Source organism: Sinohyriopsis cumingii, unplaced genomic scaffold, assembly GCF_028554795.1.
Source record: "Sinohyriopsis cumingii isolate HCF-2022 unplaced genomic scaffold, ASM2855479v2 utg000695l, whole genome shotgun sequence".
NCBI classification, from domain to species: domain Eukaryota; kingdom Metazoa; phylum Mollusca; class Bivalvia; order Unionida; family Unionidae; genus Sinohyriopsis; species Sinohyriopsis cumingii.
In genome coordinates, this window is record NW_028315924.1 from 4,905,217 (window position 1) to 4,922,627 (window position 17,411).

The 17,411-nt window shown below is 33.9% G+C and overlaps 1 protein-coding gene across 1 annotated transcript in view; it reads left to right on the forward strand.

Annotated features, from left to right (window-relative positions):
- The window catches only part of LOC149773307 (neural cell adhesion molecule 1-like), a 69,696-nt gene that overhangs the window by 24,571 nt on the left and 27,714 nt on the right, over positions 1 to 17,411 (forward strand). The window contains exons 5-6 of the mRNA XM_089946470.1: positions 7,264 to 7,560; positions 12,667 to 13,002. Coding sequence (XP_089802596.1) covers positions 7,264 to 7,560; positions 12,667 to 13,002 — 633 coding nt within the window. The remainder of the gene's footprint in view (positions 1 to 7,263; positions 7,561 to 12,666; positions 13,003 to 17,411) is intronic.

Sequence of the window (17,411 nt, forward strand, 5' to 3'; positions counted from 1 at the left end):
CTCAATATAATATAATAGAAAAACAGAATCAAAATTATATTATTTATAAGAGAAGAATATTTTATTTTTTCAATAAAAGTAATTCCATTAGTACTTGGTGAGATAGTTCAGACTTTTAATGTATACTTTGGTGATGGTGTCAGTACACAAATTAAATTTAAATTTACTACCACTAAATGACAATCATAATTGGAGGAGTATTTGCTAGTACTTAAGCATTCATAGGAGTCATTTATCTGTAAATGATGTGTACAGGAATAGTATTTCTTTCATGGTACAGTACAGCTCACATGTATTTTTGGAACTAAACACATCATAGTGTGTGTGGGGAAAGAATAGAGAGGATTACGAGAAAACCCTCCCGTCTCTCTGGGTGTCCTGATTGAGCTGCTGAGGTGGCATGCAGAGAATTGCTCAGCCCACCATGCTTTTTTGTTGAGTCATTGAGGATGACCACCATGGAGTGGATGTGGTTTACTGTGTATGACCAGAGAAAGAATGCTCTTTTGAGGTTTATGGAGAAAGACAAAAAGAGAGAGAGAGAGATACTGAAATTTCTATATTTTGGTATACTGCTTTGCAGGTAAAATGAATTTAGTGGAAGACATGGGATTGATTTTTCATCTCTCTCTCTCTCTCTCTCTCTCTCCAATGATGGCTGTTAAGTTTGCATTTCTCTCACATGATGTAATGATTTTATGCAAAATCTTTCTGCTGCATATTATGGAATCCTCTACTTAAAATGGAACATAAACTTAAGAAAATTCTAATGGGTCTGTTTCAATTTAAAACAATTAATCTTATTTTAAATAACAATAAATTCTCAGTACTATGTTATCAGAATGTAAAGAATTTCCTTATTTCTGTTGCAATTAGCACAATATACTTTGTTAAGTATCATATGAAATTCAGTAATATTGCACTCCCTACAGTGAAAACAACCATAATGAAAGATAGATGTCAAAGATTTTACAACAAAATTGTATTCATACTTGTATTAAAGATTAGCAGGGCATTGAAGAGGTTAATGTGGCTGCTACAAAATGGGGTAAAGCTGCTGCAAGTGTGATAATAATAATAATAATAATAATAATAATATTAATAATAATAATGCAGACTTTATTTAGAGAAGGTAACTCAATTAGTTACAGAACTAATCTACCTTAAGGCCTTCTATTTGTTTTGTACAATATATACAGTATATACAACACGATGAAAATATGAGGTTAATGTGGCTGCAACAGAATGGGGTAAAGGCTGCTGCAAGTGTGAAGAGGTTAATGTGGCTACTACAGAATGGGGTAAAGGCTGCTGCAAGTGTGAAGAGGTTAATGTGGCTGCTACAGAATGGGGTAAAGGCTGCTGCAAGTGTCAAGGCAAAGGTTGACAGAACAGTCATTACCAGCTCTAAGGCAATGGCAGCTAGATTGGCTGGTGCCAATGTTGAAGCAAAAGAAACCAGAATTACTGATACAAGTGCCAGGGCAAAGTAAGCTGGAAGAGCAGCAGTAGTGGGACTACCAGTTCCTTGATGAATTAGTTGACTTGATAGTTGAGTGGAATGTGGAGCAGTGTATAAATATTCCTCAACAGTTTGAAGTGCTGTATAACATCATTGGTGGGCAATTCCACTGCTGCCATCCAAAATGGGCATTATCTCAGGGTAGACCCTGTAGCATTTCTGGATGCTACGGTGCCAACTGTCCACGAAATAGCAAGGAGATATGTAGATAAATTTGGTTGATTGACGTTTACAATGGTGGTTAAAGCTAAACTTGAAAAAGCATTGCTGATATGAGAGACAATATCAGTAAATGCTACTTTAGAAGCTGTGCTGCCATGGTGATGAATGCAGGAGAAATAGAATGGGCAATACATTAATTTGTGAGATGATAGAAAAATATATGCTGGAAGGGTTTGGTTGGTACTTTTTCTAGTGCATGTGGCTAGGTCTTCATATTGAAAATACCAAGGTGCATTCCTCCTTGAGTGGTCATAAAAGTATGTAAGGAAGACAGTCACTGTTTTGAATGGGCAGTCCAGTCAGCCCTCTATCAGATGGGAAACGAAAAGTACCCATTTTATTTCAGCTGCTACAAGCCACATTAGGGTGAGCTGGACTTGGCTTGAACTGTCTTCCTAGTAAAAATGACTGATTTCAGATCACAGTGTTTCAGATGGGATTATAGTTGCTACCCTGTCCACATCAGTAAATTAGATTTACTGCTGTTGACTGAAGGAGAGAAAAGGCACCATGTTCAGATAAAGGACGCAAGCAATATGGTTTTTGTCATGATTACAGTGATAAGAAGCACATCTGCCCATGATGCCTGCATGTATTCAACTGGACTGATTTCCTGGATGTGCACATTGAAGAATGCCATGATATTGTAGTAAAAAAAAAGCCACCATGTGTGATTATGCCAGAGCGAAAGAAAAATATATCTTTCCACAGTCTGTCCATTCAGATGCAAGTACTGCACATCATCTGTGTTAACTTTGAGACACTGTACATGCCAGCGTGTAATCCAACCAGAAAGTGAATGCAAAAGTGATATCAGAGCAGATACCATTGTCACAACTGTATGGTCACAAATTTAAGTAACAGACAAGAAGCGAAACCAGCAAGTTTTGTAAAACTGAACAAACACTTTAATTATCAAACTTCCAAATGAAAAATGTGAGTGGCTTTTACATTATTATGAAGTAAATCAAACTAGTTCCTATAAACATCTATGAAAGTTCTAAATGAATGAAAAGTTCTTTATAAATTTAAATACCGGAAATGTACTGGACCGACAAGAACCATGACATTGTCAAGAAAGCATTGTCCAAAATTCCTTTGGATAATTTATAACAGTTCTAGAATAATATTTTAGTCCAAATAATGAACACTTTTATTTCCACTTAGAGTCCAAACAAATTTTTTCCTCTCAAAGATATCTAAGTACAAAATAAAATACATTTGGATGCCCATCCACCTATAAATGTTGTCATTATTAGGAAAAATAGGAAAATAAACTTTTAAAAAATGTCTAGATAATTGTGCAACAGAAATGGCCCAAGCATGTAAGCTTTGTCACATGAATAGCTTTCCAAATTTTGCCAATTTTGCACCAAATATGACCATTGTTCCTAAAATTAAAATTTTTTAACAACACCTCAAAAGCAACTCAGTAGAATTTGGCCAAGTGTTTAGTTTTTTTAAACTAAAAAGAAATACTTGTTCCAGTGACAGGTGATTACCTATTTATTTTAAAAATGCCTGGAATTAAAATTTAAACAGAATCTTTCCAATTCATGTTACTGGAGAGCTCTGGATCAGAGTGAATGATTTCTATTATTTAATATTGAACACAATTTATGTTGTCAGGTTGATTAAAGTGTATAGACACTCAGGATTCTCATTATTACAAATGTCCCTGAGGTGTTATTTTATTCTTACCTGGTATTCATCAGGACCTTGAAGTTTATTGGAAATCATTTGGAACATTTTATACTTTTAAAACTGTAGTAGGTCATTTAGGATTTTCTTCATATTTAATTATCAATGCTGTCTTTTAAATTTTTACATTATATTGTAGGGAAATTATTTGTTGATTTTACTAAAATTGTTGGTTTCACTTCCTTTCTGTAGCATATCTTAAGATGTTTAGTTTATTCTGCCAAATGTGGCATGTAGTAAAGTTTATATCAGCTTTATGTTTTGTCATTTTTAGGTATACAGATAGGGAGAGGTTTGGGTTAGGTTTAGGTTTAGGTATAAAGATAGGGAGAGGTTAGGGTTAGGTATAAAGATAGGAAGAGGTTAAGGTATAAAGGTAAGGAGAGGTTTAGGTATAAAGGTAGGGAGAGGTTTAGGTATAAAGGTAGGGTTAGGTATAAAGATTACATTTAGGTATAAAAATAGGGGAGGTTTAGGTATAAAGATAGGGAGAGGTTAGGGTTAGGTATAAAGATTAGGTAACTCAATCTTGAACTTATATTTTTCTTGTTTGTTTGTTAATATGTAGGTGTGAGGAACGGCATGTACATTTTACTATCTTTATTGCCTTTTTAGCCTCAGCCTCCTGTTTTTGTACTTCACTGCTGATCATTTGCATATTTGCCACCATATTATTGGCAAAACCATGTAACTTCCTCATTGTGTCCCAATCCCACTGATTGCATGACAATGGCAGAATTCTTCCCCTTGTCATCATTTGCCTGAAATTTTCAGTACCCATTTAGTCATGAAACTGATGTACTCGTAATGACAGTCAAGTGGAAACAATCTACAGTTCTAGTTCCCATATATTTTGTGTTGGATGCCTGACAGGTATATCATGTCACAATTTCAAAAACTGAAGTAAACATTTGCTAATTAAACCTCACCATGTAATACCAATGCTGATAATCTCACTGAACCTCCTGTGAATGGCAGGAATGTGTTGTAAAATCCCATTTTATGTTGGCAAGCTGGGTAAAACACAATGGGGGCTTACTAGTCCAACACTTTAAAGGTTCCATAGGAGTTCAGGTGCAGCCTCTTTATGTTACATTTCCTTTGCTATTTTCAGTTAAAAGAAATTCCAACTTGTTCTCAAAATATGTTTGACAAAATTTTAGTAAATTTAACAAAGAGCATCCTTACATCAAAACCTTTAGAGTTTATACAAATGTTGATATCATCTGATATGGATGCCTTTACTCACAACAATTAAATTATTTCATATTAAAACACTGATTGACAGAATATGAAAACATTTATCAGATATTATCCCTCCAGCAAGGAATAAATAATTTCCAGACAATGATGCCAGTGTGTCATTTAATACTGAAGCCATTCCAGAAGGTACAATAACCTTTAAATGGCTCCTTGTAAATCCTGGAACAGACTTGCAGAAAATTTTGTAAAAGGGATTCTTTTTTAAAAAATTCATCCAAATGATAAAACAATTTGCAATTTAGACGATGTAACCTCAAAGCAAAATCATCCCTAATGGCATAATTTGATTATATTGGTTAGTATTCTACCAGGTTTGGCATGTGGGTTGTCAAAACAGGAAGATATTTAGGATGGTTGTTTAGGTGTCCAATATCATCAGTTCATAGGCAAGTTGTCGACTAAATCTGGTTGGCTTTGACTGCCTGTATTCCTGGGTTGTATGGAAAAAAATGTATACTTTGATGCACTTTATATCTGAGATTTAAACACTCCTACTTTATTCATCATTCATGAATTTTGCTATTTGTTGATATTTACACACTATCTCTCAAGTAACAGATTAAATTGGAATCTGAGTTACTACAGGAATACAAGTACAGTTTGTGTTATATTGGCTTCATTGTTATATATAGAAGAGACTTCATTTGAATTAAATTAAGCAGTCCGATACTTATTTCTGACTGTGGTTTAATGGACATTAATGGAGACACACTCTTTAGAACAGATTACTGGCCATGAATGCCTCCTATATCATTAAAGCTAGACACGTAAGATTGACAATATAGTTGTCTTTCATCCAACAAAAACATGACAACATAGTTACTTAATATCTAATATAAAAATGTTAACATTGAAAACTTGCGTGCATTCTCTCACTCTCACTTTTCATCCATTCAGCTACAGTGCCCACATACAGATGTTTATGTTAAACTCAATTATTAAAACATTCAAAATAACTAAACTAATTGTTTAGAATAGACAAGTTTTTCTTGGAATGTAACTAGCTGCAAACATGAAATATTTATCATTGATAGTCTTATGTATTAGACTCTCTGGTTTTAAAATAACCAATAGAAAAGATGATCAACAAGCTTTGTAAAAATTCAACAGATAATTTAATTCCGTAGAAAACAAAGTCTAAATGTTAATTGAGGAACTTACAGTATGGAGAATTAAATCTCAAATAAATCTAGAATTACAGGCACAACTCCTAATGATTAAAGTTCTGAATAAACTTAGTGGCAATCCAAATTCAGTCCAATGCTGAACTACTGATGTGCTTGTAGTGGCCCATGTCATGTTGTTGTTGTTGTTGTAGGGTTTAATGCCATTTTTCAGCACAATATAGGCTATACATGGCAACCAGTATAACTGATGGAGGAAGAACCCTGTAAAACCCTGGGAAAAACCACCGACCCACAAGAAGCAACTGGCAAGCTTTCTCACATACCCATGTTAGCTGAGCCTGAGACTCAAACCCACGCAGACAGAGGTGAGATGGCAGTGATTTGGAACGAAGAGTGCTTTAGAGCACTCTGCCACTCAAGGGCTCCCTGCCCATGTCATGATGTATCAACAATCTTTTGTTCGATTTCAGTAGTACAGTCTGAAAATGAAATCCTTTTTTGAAATTTCATTATATATTCAGTGCTCTGTTTCCAAGAAAACAGTGTTGTTTTTTAAGAGCACTTTGTATTTCCAGTGAATAAATAATTTGAATAAATAAGATTCCAGTCCATTTGAAGTTTGGACAAATAGAAATACAGCTGATTATGCTAAGATCTTTAAAGCATGAATAATTAATTTCATTTCTAGAAGCAAGTTTATATTGTCCTCTACCTGCCCTCCAGTCACAATTAGCATCTAAAAGAAACTATTACATAATGGAAAGTTTCCATCTGGAAGGCTCCAAATTTTAGAAGATAAAATCTCAGTTAAAATTACATTTGTTTCTAAAATTATAATATATGTTTAGTAAACAACAGGTAGACCTGTGGCTTCATGGGAACTTTCCAAAGTTGCCCCAAAAAAAGAAGAAAAAAAATCGCAAAAAAACAATGCAGATTAAATATACATATGGATTTCACTTTTTGGATTAATATTTTCCTAGGAGTGGCTGAGTAGTTGGAATGGTTTGACATAGCTTTCAAATGCCTCTAGATTTTTTTCTTTTATTTTTCTATGTCACTTTTTTGAGATCTTTCACATGTTACCAGTGCCTTAAGTGTCAAAACATGTTAGACAGACATGAATTATATGTATGCATATTGCTAGAAGATCAATGTCACCTCTCCCTCATTTGGCTGAAGAGGTCTGTTACTCAGAATAAAAATCTCAGTATCCCAGCTTAGTGATTTACGGTATTATTTATGCCTAATTAATTCAAAGCATGGAAATATTCATTTGTTTGTTTTTTGTTACAGTATTATTTTACCAACTATTAAGATTACATGTACAATTGACCAGTTGACTGTAAATATTTATGTCTGTCTTAAGTGTAAAGCTTAGATATATGAACTTCTTAGTCTTCAGAGTTTGTGTTTCCTTTATTGCAGATGCTCCAGATGTCAGAGTTAATATATCAGGATATAATGTAGTCAATTCAACTGCAACCCTGATGTGTGTCCCCCAAGGAAATCCACCACAGTACACATTTTATCCATGGATACATATGGTTGGACAGACAGAGATCAGGAGGTTAAATGATGTAAAAACATCTACTAACTCCACCTTAATATTGTCTAACATCAGCATCCAAGATACTGGCAGATACATATGTACTGTTGACAATACAGTTCCTGGTCTGGATAGACAAGTAGATCAGAGAGGTTACATAGATATATATGTTCAAGGTAAGGTCTATTGTTATTGTGAAATTGGTAGTTCTGTTCTTGATTGTCAGGTGGCTCATGTCATACTCACATGCATGGCATTTTCAAGGAACCTTTTATCCAGATAGCTTTAAAAAATATGATTTACACAAAGCAACACTTTTGTAAAATAATCACTTAAACAAAATTTTGCATTTTAAAGAAAAATTTTAAATGTTTGGCTCTTCTTCAGTTTACAGAGTATTCAACTTCTAATATGTTATTATCACCTGCATATTCTCAGAAAATGTTATTTACTTTTAAAAAAATTCCATCATTGATTCAGAATTGCATAAGAGTCTGTACAAATATTAATTTTTTTTTTAAAGAGGGTAGCTTGGTTAATTAAATACAACTAACAGTAATGTCCTTTGAGACCTTCTGCAAAATAAATATAAATAATATATTGTAATAAATCTTGGGTATGTCCCAGTCATTAGCAAGCAAAGTCAATTAGACAATAATAGCCATTTAATATCGCAAAAGATAGATGTCACTACAGATGAAAAAACAAAACAAGCATGATTTATGATAAATCTATCATATGGTTATTATAATGGCAGAGAGTGTAATAATCGATGCATCAGTACCATGGGCTGTACAGAGGCAACTCTTATTGCCAAATTACCTATTGCTGTGAAGCATAGCATCAACATTAATGGTGATGTTCAATTCCAGATGACTTCTACTCCATTTGAGAGTGACAATTTTGACAAAATGCACATACATTTGGCACCAGGTTTGAAGACTTAAGGTTAGTGGCTATTAAGGAGGGGCACCTTAATGGTGAGAAGTCAGATTGTGATAATTGAAAGATGTCCCAGTTTCCTAGGGGAGTGATTAGTTTATCCTTCAATAGCCTTGTCAAAACTGTAGACACCACATTACTGACAAATCTGAAAAATTAAGGACAACTATGGAACATTTTTTTAAGAGCAAGTTTGGTTGAGAGCTCCATCAAAGTCAATAAGAGACAGCAAGCTCACAGTTGACTTAGAAGGATGGAACTAGAAAAAATTTTGAGTTCAATTTTTAACCAGCTTGAAGTAAAAAGATTAGTAAGGCAGATATGTTTGATGGTTCACAGCCATTTCTTGACTATATCATCCATTCTGAGCACTGTGCAGTGAGCAATAACTGGAATCAAATTGAGAAGGGATTGCACTTGGTTGCATGCTTAAGGAAGGATAACCTTCAAGTCTTGATGGATCTTAAAGTCCAGCCAAATCAAGTCGAGTTTGGGAAGTTAAAGGTTTCTTGGAAGCTCACTCTGTGCCTTGCAACCAAGACGAAAGCTATAAGGTGCAGCTTTGAAGCTGTTTTCAGAATAATGGCAAAACAGTTCCCAAATTACAGCAAACCATACCAAGACTTGTTTTGCTGACACATCCTGGTTCCCACCTGATGGAGTGTGACCCCCACCATAACGGGTCCCGCAGATTCGGATATAACGCAGTCGTGGCTTGGTTTCCAAATTTTCTTATATTCATTCACACATGAAAAAATATTTTTTGTTCAAAGTATGTGAAATAGTGTATAAAAAATGTATTATCATTTTGGGGAAGAGATCGTTATGAATTATTAATATAATACGAACCTTGCATGGTTCCTGAAATTTTAAATAAATGTATGCATATTTTTCTCTTACGGGGAAAAATATTTTTGTAAGTACGAAAAATAGTATGTAAAACATTTTTTATCATTTTGAGGAAGAGTTTGCATATGAATTTTAATATTATACAATCATGGTATAGCTTCTGAAATTTAACAAATTCACCAGGTTCTTGAAGTGTTATGCCAAAATAAACATTATCGGAAATGTTATTTATTACTGATCCATGAGTAATGACATTAAGTCGTCTTTGTAATTGTCTTCAGTTAATTTTGTATACAATCATTGCTCAGACAATAGCCCTCAATTTGTTTCTTCTTTAACTGTATACACAACCAAGCAGCAGACAATGCAGTGGTTGATAAAAGATTCTCACAATTTAATAAACTTCAAAAACAAAAGCCGCCAACATGTTTAATGGGCTTGGTAGTGTTATTAGACGCAATCAGTTGACCAATAAAAAATGACCACTTTATTAGCTGGAAATTGAAAGGGTATGAACTTGTACATATGTTCAGCTAAAAAAAAATATAAAAGTGACTCATGACCATTGTATGCCTACTGCACTTAGTTCTCGGGTTTTACATGTGTATGGTGTTTGCTTATGAACTCGTTATTAATTTCCTATTTTTTCAAAAATTATTATACCATTATGGAAAAGCAAGTTCACAAACACAAATCGTTCTCTGCACTTTGCGCAATGATTAGTACAGTAATTGTAACATGTTTCTTTCGATATTCACAAAATCTGAAGTAAAAGTGATATGCACGATGAAAGCATGTATTGATTGCTAATTATTCTTGCTGTAGTCACTCAAACAAATAGGCGTACAAGCGTTAATTATTGGAAATTTTCAATGGATAAATGTACACAGAAATGGATATGAGAAAAGTTTAGCAGTATGAAATTTGTACCGACACTGTTCATAGACCCTGTAACTTAATGAATCGTACACATGCTTCATCTTTTTTAACCTAATTTTGCTGTTCATTTTTCCCATTGAATTCAGACACATATTGATCTGTGACAAAATTATTGAATAGTTTAAATATGAATTGCATGCCACAATGATAGTAAATGGTGTTGATACCCTATTCATCATATACATTAGACATGAATACACGTATATGTGCCAATGCATTGTTCTCTGAAAAAAGTGAAATACTGTAAAATCCAGCATTAATGCAACCTTGCTATTAATGCGATCCAATTTTTGGGACCCCAATTATCATGTTATAGCGAGGTTCCACTGTACTCACAATCAGCTTGAAAAAGACCATTTATTGGGAACTGTTCTTGTTTATAGATGATCACTAGTATTTATACTCATGAACAAAGTCACAGACAATACAGTCATGTTCCAGAAGTACACACACATATATATTATCACGTCCACTCATAAAGAAGAAAAGAAAGATTATGCTATATAACCTTTTTGTACATAGTAGCTAAGCATGCAAACATGTGATCAAAATAATAAAATGTAAATAGGCAGACATATGATGAATGGCATAAATATATATATATAATGCACAGTAGTACTTTGACATGAAAATGGATCTGCAATCACATTATCCTGGATGTGCCTAATGTTGGTTTTTTGTTCTTGCAGCATCAAACACCATAACAAAAATGTCTGATTCATGCTTTTCATGTTGTTGATGAAAGTAAGGGGGTTGTGATCACTAAATACAATAATCAGAAAAAGAGCTGAATTATACATATATACATAACACTGATATATACAGAACACACCTCCCTGCTGCTCTGTACCCTACACTGGCTATCCATTCAATCCAGAATCAAACACAAAATGTGTTCTCTGTGCTACATTTCACTGTCGGACTCTAGTCCAACATACCTATCTGACCTCACCCATGTGTACACACCAGCAAGATACTCACGCTCCTCTTCTGACAATCGTTTACTCATTATTCCCACTATGAAAACAAAGTCATATGGACAGCGTTCTTTTGCATACCAGGGCCCAGCAATGTGGAATGAATTGCCCACTGAACTTAGACACAAAGACACAGTCATTGCATTCAAGAGGGCTCTCAAAACTCACTTATTTCGACTGCAAGAACAAACTTAAAGACTTAATAATGTTTCCTACCTAAAATATTCTCAGCATGTTTTTAATTTTTTTAATGTTTTTCTAATTTCATGGTGTTTGTTTTTGTAATAATATTATTATATGTTTTTTATCTTATAGGTGTTGTCTAATGTTGTAAAGCGCTTAGAGCTTCTAAAGATTAGGCGCTATACAAAGTCATCATCATTATTATCATTATTATTATTATAAAGACTTAACCCAGTTATGCTAATATTTATTTATAGTGGAAATTAGTGATGACTGAATATGATACTGTAGCTCACACCCTTACTTTCAGCTCTTATAAACAAAACTGTAATAACTAAAAACCCTACCTAACTATGGCACACAAAGTTCAATAATGGATATAGAAAATGGCATTATTCCTCCATGGATATGACCAATACAGGGATTTTCATGGAAGAATCACAAATTATATCATTTTTCAACAAATATGATTTGATATTTGGATTTACCAACAAATATTATAAATTTATAGACGTATCAACCAAAATGAATAATGTTGGAATATGGTTTGGGTTATGAAAAGTAGAGTTATGCTCATCAAAAAGCATGATCGTGTGTTTCTTTGTCACATAAATGGCATTGGATCCTTGGTTCAAAACCTGCTATATATTCTGTCACTATATATATATATATGATAGTATTATTTTTTAAGAACCAGAAGATGTTTCCAATCCATGTGTTCTTTTTGAGGCATACGATTATTTTTTCTATGACAAAAATGTTTTTTCAATGTGCATTAAGTTACATGATGGTAAATGGTAAATATTTGGATTCTGATACTAATCCACTTGGAAGATTTACACATTTTTGAAAAAATAATTGCAGATTTAGGACATCCAAGAAAATATATATAAATTTTTGATACAGATTATTGTAATTATGATATGTGCCAAATAGATTAATATTTTATGCATGGATTTCACTTTTTGTCCATTTAGATTGCACTTATATCTCTCTAGGGGTTGTTGTCTATTATATTACTGTAAACATTTGTCCAACACAGTTTACTAATGATAAAGTATTCTACCAATGTGTTATATACAAGGCTTACTCAGTATGCAATCCTTTTACATGTCAAACTGTTTGAGTGAAATCTGGCATGGTCAAAAATGTGGACCTACTGTTTCTGAAAAAGAGACAAAACAGATTGATAGGAAGTGGTTTTAAAAACTGTTCAATCAATTTTGACATAGTTTAACAGGGAGCATCCTAAAACTAGCACTATGTCATTGTAAGCCACATGAATGTAGTTTGCAGTGTGCTTAGTCTTTTGGCTAAAACTGAATGACTTATATTCCAGCATCCTTGGATTGTAGTAACTGTTCTTACTGCTATTTTTCCTTTTAATTTCAGGACTTCCAGTTTTTGACAAAACCCAGTTAACATTTGCAGGAGAGCCTAACAAATCAGCAAATATAGAGATTCCTTTTTACAGTTATCCTTTTATAAAGACAGTAAAATTTTTTAATCAATCAGATTCATCTGAAATTTCCAATACATCAAATATTGCAATTTACATGTCACCTGCAAATATCACCATGATGTTCTACGAAAAGAAAGTGATGAGACTTGGACATGTGGCAGTACTGCACTTTAGAAATCTGACAGAAACAGATTTTGGCAACTACGCTCTTCAACTTTCCAATGATCTGGGTACTGTGTCCTTGCAGTTTGAGTTAATTGTTTCAGGTAATTTATTTCACAAGATCTTTCTGTCTGTTTATATATCTATCTATGAGCATATATGATTGGTACCAGCTATGACAAGATAAAATCAAGACTGGGCCATGGGCAGCTCATTAGATGGTGCAAAGCATGATGTGGGAAATTAAGTCCAGGGATAGCCTTGCTAGTTATAGTTCTTATAAATTGTATCCTGTTCTGGAAAATGTGTGAACAATTTTACTTTTTCTACGTCATCACATCTGTAACAGCAGGATACCTTGCCCACATATCCATATGTCACACCAGTAACAGCAGGATACAGTGTTACCCACGTATCCATATGTCACACCAGTAACAGCAGGATACAGTGTTACCCACATATCCATATGTCACACCAGTAACAGCAGGATACAGTGTTATCCACGTATCCATGTGTCACACCTTCATTAAGATTTGCATTTAGATCCATTAAGACATAGTGACAGGGCACCTGTTGGCCATGAACAGATTTCTCTTTCTTGTAAAGAGAAATACAGTTACTGTCTACTGTTTCATAAAAGGTCCTAGGATGAAACATGTTAAAAGTAGAAATTGAAATTTTAAAAAAGTAAATTTGGTATTGATGATAGGGGTTAATCACACCCTAAGCAAATCATTCTGTTATATCTAGCTGTTCTACCATTTTCATAATCATGTCAGCAGGTAGCAGAATTATACAATCATATCAAACTGTACTGTCTAGTTTCACTTTTATGTATTGTTGCCAGGCCATGAGACTGTGGGTTTCCCACAAAACCAAATGAGAATGATGCAACTTTTAAAATCCAGTGTGGGAAAAGTCATGTAAATTACCTGCTGTCCCAATGATCTGACATACCCAATGCATGATTCATTTGTGTTGTTTCGAGTCTATGATCATAAGCTATGTAATAGACAGAAATCCCCATACCTGTAAGTTTAGTAAAATCAACATATAATTTATTTCCCTTGAATACAAAGTGAAAATTCAAAAGGCATTATTGTCTGAACACAACTAACTAAAATGATTCCATAGAATGATCTTAAGGAATGAAGACTCGGTTTATTAAGTTCCTATTTATATTCACATTATCATTTGATCTAGATATTAGTCTTTCTTGAAGAAAATTCAAACAAATTGCAAATAAGTTATTGTGAATTAATTCACCAATAATCGTAAATGCCCTGTTACAAGTAATCTCTTGTTATGTCACAGTGGTATAATCCATAATGTTTGAGTGAGTCCTCATTAATCCTAATATAATGTTTTTGTCCAAAAAGTCAAAGAGTACTTCGTAATTCCTATGAATAATTTAAATAAATAAATAATTCCTTGCAAATTATATCTGAACAAAACTAAAATGATTCCATAGACTGTTCTTGAGGAATGAAGACTGTTTACTAAGATCCTATTTATATACAGATCATTATTTGACCTAGATATTAGTCTTTCTTGAGCAAGATTCCAACAGATTGTAAACAAGTTGTCTTCTGGAACAGTCTAAACTCAGTAAGCTATGTCTACACATTGTTTACAAATTGTCATTATCTTAAAGTTAAGCACATAATATAGATAAAGAATAGATAGCTTTATACAATAAAGCTTTCTATTACATATAAGACAAATATACAAATTATGCTGTGATAATTAAAATTGCATGTAACACAAATGTTTGAAAATAAAACAATATAATACTTCAATACACATGAGAGTACATCTCCAATAACATTATCATCTTGCTTGATGTGCCTAATGTCAATTTTGTATTCCAGCAACATCAAACTCCATGTCACCAATCTGAGCTTTTGTTTTTCGTTTTTATTTATGAAAGCAATAGGGTTTTGATCACTGAATTTAGTAATAGGAGAAGGATTTCAAAATGTTGCAAAGTCAGTATCAACATCAAATATTCCTTCTTGACAGTGTTATAATTTCTTTGATGTTTATTTACTTTTTTTTAGAAAGTAGTATATTGGATGAGCTACACCACATTCATCTTCTTGAATCAATACTCCACCAAACCCTACATTACTTGCATCAACATACATCTTAAATACTCGACTGACACTTGAAGCTGAATGAACTGATGGACTTTTAAAGGAGACTAGAAATCAAAATTTTCCTTTCGCATATGTAATTCTCTACAGATTTTAATTCGACTGCAGTGTTTATAAATTAAATATCATAAGCGGGTAGTGATTATATTGCGTGGAAGATACCACGATTCCGTAAATTGCCGAGGTTTTCCGAGTTTTGATGAGACGACAGATCACATAGTACCGTGACGCTATACTAGCCAGTCCTCGAATACAAACATAAACATTGGCGAGCGAGGCAGACAGGAGACCAGATTTGGGTTGCACATTCAAAAGTTGAATCTGCAGTCTGATATAACAGTTTATGTACTGTACTGGTAAGTGCTAAAAGAAATTTGTTAGACACAGGCCCCGGGCTGGTGACTTAAATAAACTAAAGTCCTGAATGAAATTCCACAAGCCCGGACAGTTCATACCTGTCAACTCTCAAGCCGGGAGAAAAACCTCCCGATTTTGGGGGTATTTCCTCATCTACATCCCAATCTCGTAATATCTCTCAATTTTGCGCAGCGAAGTCCCAGTTATTATTTTATGTCTGTCAATTTTCATTTGTCAGAAGAAAAAAACCCAACCCCCAAACCATTTTTAAATATAACGTATGCAATCCACAGTCTAAACTGCCACACTGCTGACATCGTAGCGATATGACTGAAAAATTGTTAAAGCTACGTTAAAAATTCAAATCACACGCACACACGTCTAAAACCAGCACTGGACGAAATAATTAACATCATACAACAGTTTTTTTTCTTCTTTTTTTCTTCTTCAGTAAATAGAACGTGAAGATTAAACATTATTCAAGTAAATTTCAGATTTTTTAAACAACTACAACAGTACTATAGTAAAAAAAAATAATTAAAAGAATAAAATTGTCACCAGTTAGCTTAAATGAATGATCACGTTGAAATTTTCTCTGCAAACAAAATCGCATCTCCATTTCCGCCAAAGAAACTTGGCCAGTTAACACCTGACATTCCTCTACCGTATATGAAAGGTTTTATTACCATGATTAAATTACAAGGAATAAAACAAAATATACCATGCAGTATATGTGGCCCTAAAGAACTAATTCTGAATAAATATTTTATTCAGCAAACACTGTTACATGCATTAAGACTTAAACCTAAGGAAATAAGGTGGGGCATAAAACTTGAGAAAAACAGTTGCCACATGTACGGTAACTTGTGACTGCAGATTTGAACTGTTAAAATGGAGTCCATGGTATCGTAAGTAGTAACAAAATAGGCATCATTTATTTGGTAATCAGTTGCTGGTGCTTACACATACACACATGTCGAACATGGTTTCTTTGAAGTATGTCCGAAGGGCAATCCTTTTCACAAAATCAATGCAAGGATAAGGATTATGTTCATTAGTCACATCGGCTTTATTGTTTGCGTACTTAAATCAAAACTTTAGCTATTTTGCAATTTAGCCAGAACTGACCAGAATATGCAAAAGGGGCTTGTCATGGGGGAATAATAAGGCATATCACAGCGAGAAAAGGCACGTCAAAAGGATGGTTGCACATTGTGGCAAGGGGGGTGGGGTCAATAGCCCCCCCCCATTCTATTGTCAGACAGTTAATGTGAAACTTTGACCTCTTCTTTTTTTTTTATTGCTGCTTTTTAAACTGCCCAAGGAATAGTTTTATATCAGTTCCAATTAATACAGATTACGGCTTATGCATACTACATGTATACAGTGCATTTTTTTTTTTTTTTAAATTTAATTTGTATAAGATTACTGAAATTTGTGTTTTCTTGAAACACGACAGGTTTAGAATCTTATTTTTAGCAAAGCTTCCATTTGATTAAAATCAAATCTAAATTTCACCTAGGACAGTGGTGATTTGATTTAGATTGTGGCGTGTTAAGGCATGTATGTCAACATCTTGAAAATACATTTACTCATTTCACCAGTGCGATCAAAGTTTCCTCAGGCAAACAATTTTTGTTTCGACAAGCCTGATGGGCACCTTACTTTGAATACAGGATGGGCCGGAACTAAAGCCAGAAGGGACCCAGGGTGTCGGGCTATCAGATTTGTTTTTAGCACTGCTGTTTTAGATAAAAGATATGTGGATTGATTGTTGCATTTTGTGGTCACTTACTCGTCCTTCTGCCTGTTTTCGTAACTCACACGTTTAACTCTTTTCACAGGATTTAAAATGCCCAAAGGTATGTCTGGAACAGCGCCAACTTTTAGTCTAGGCCTAGCATTTGCGTATCTTTGAGCTGCTATTTTTTCATGATCCATCTTGTAACATTCCTTTGAGAAATGTAACGAGTACATAGTGCTGTATGGTGTTGCTTTGA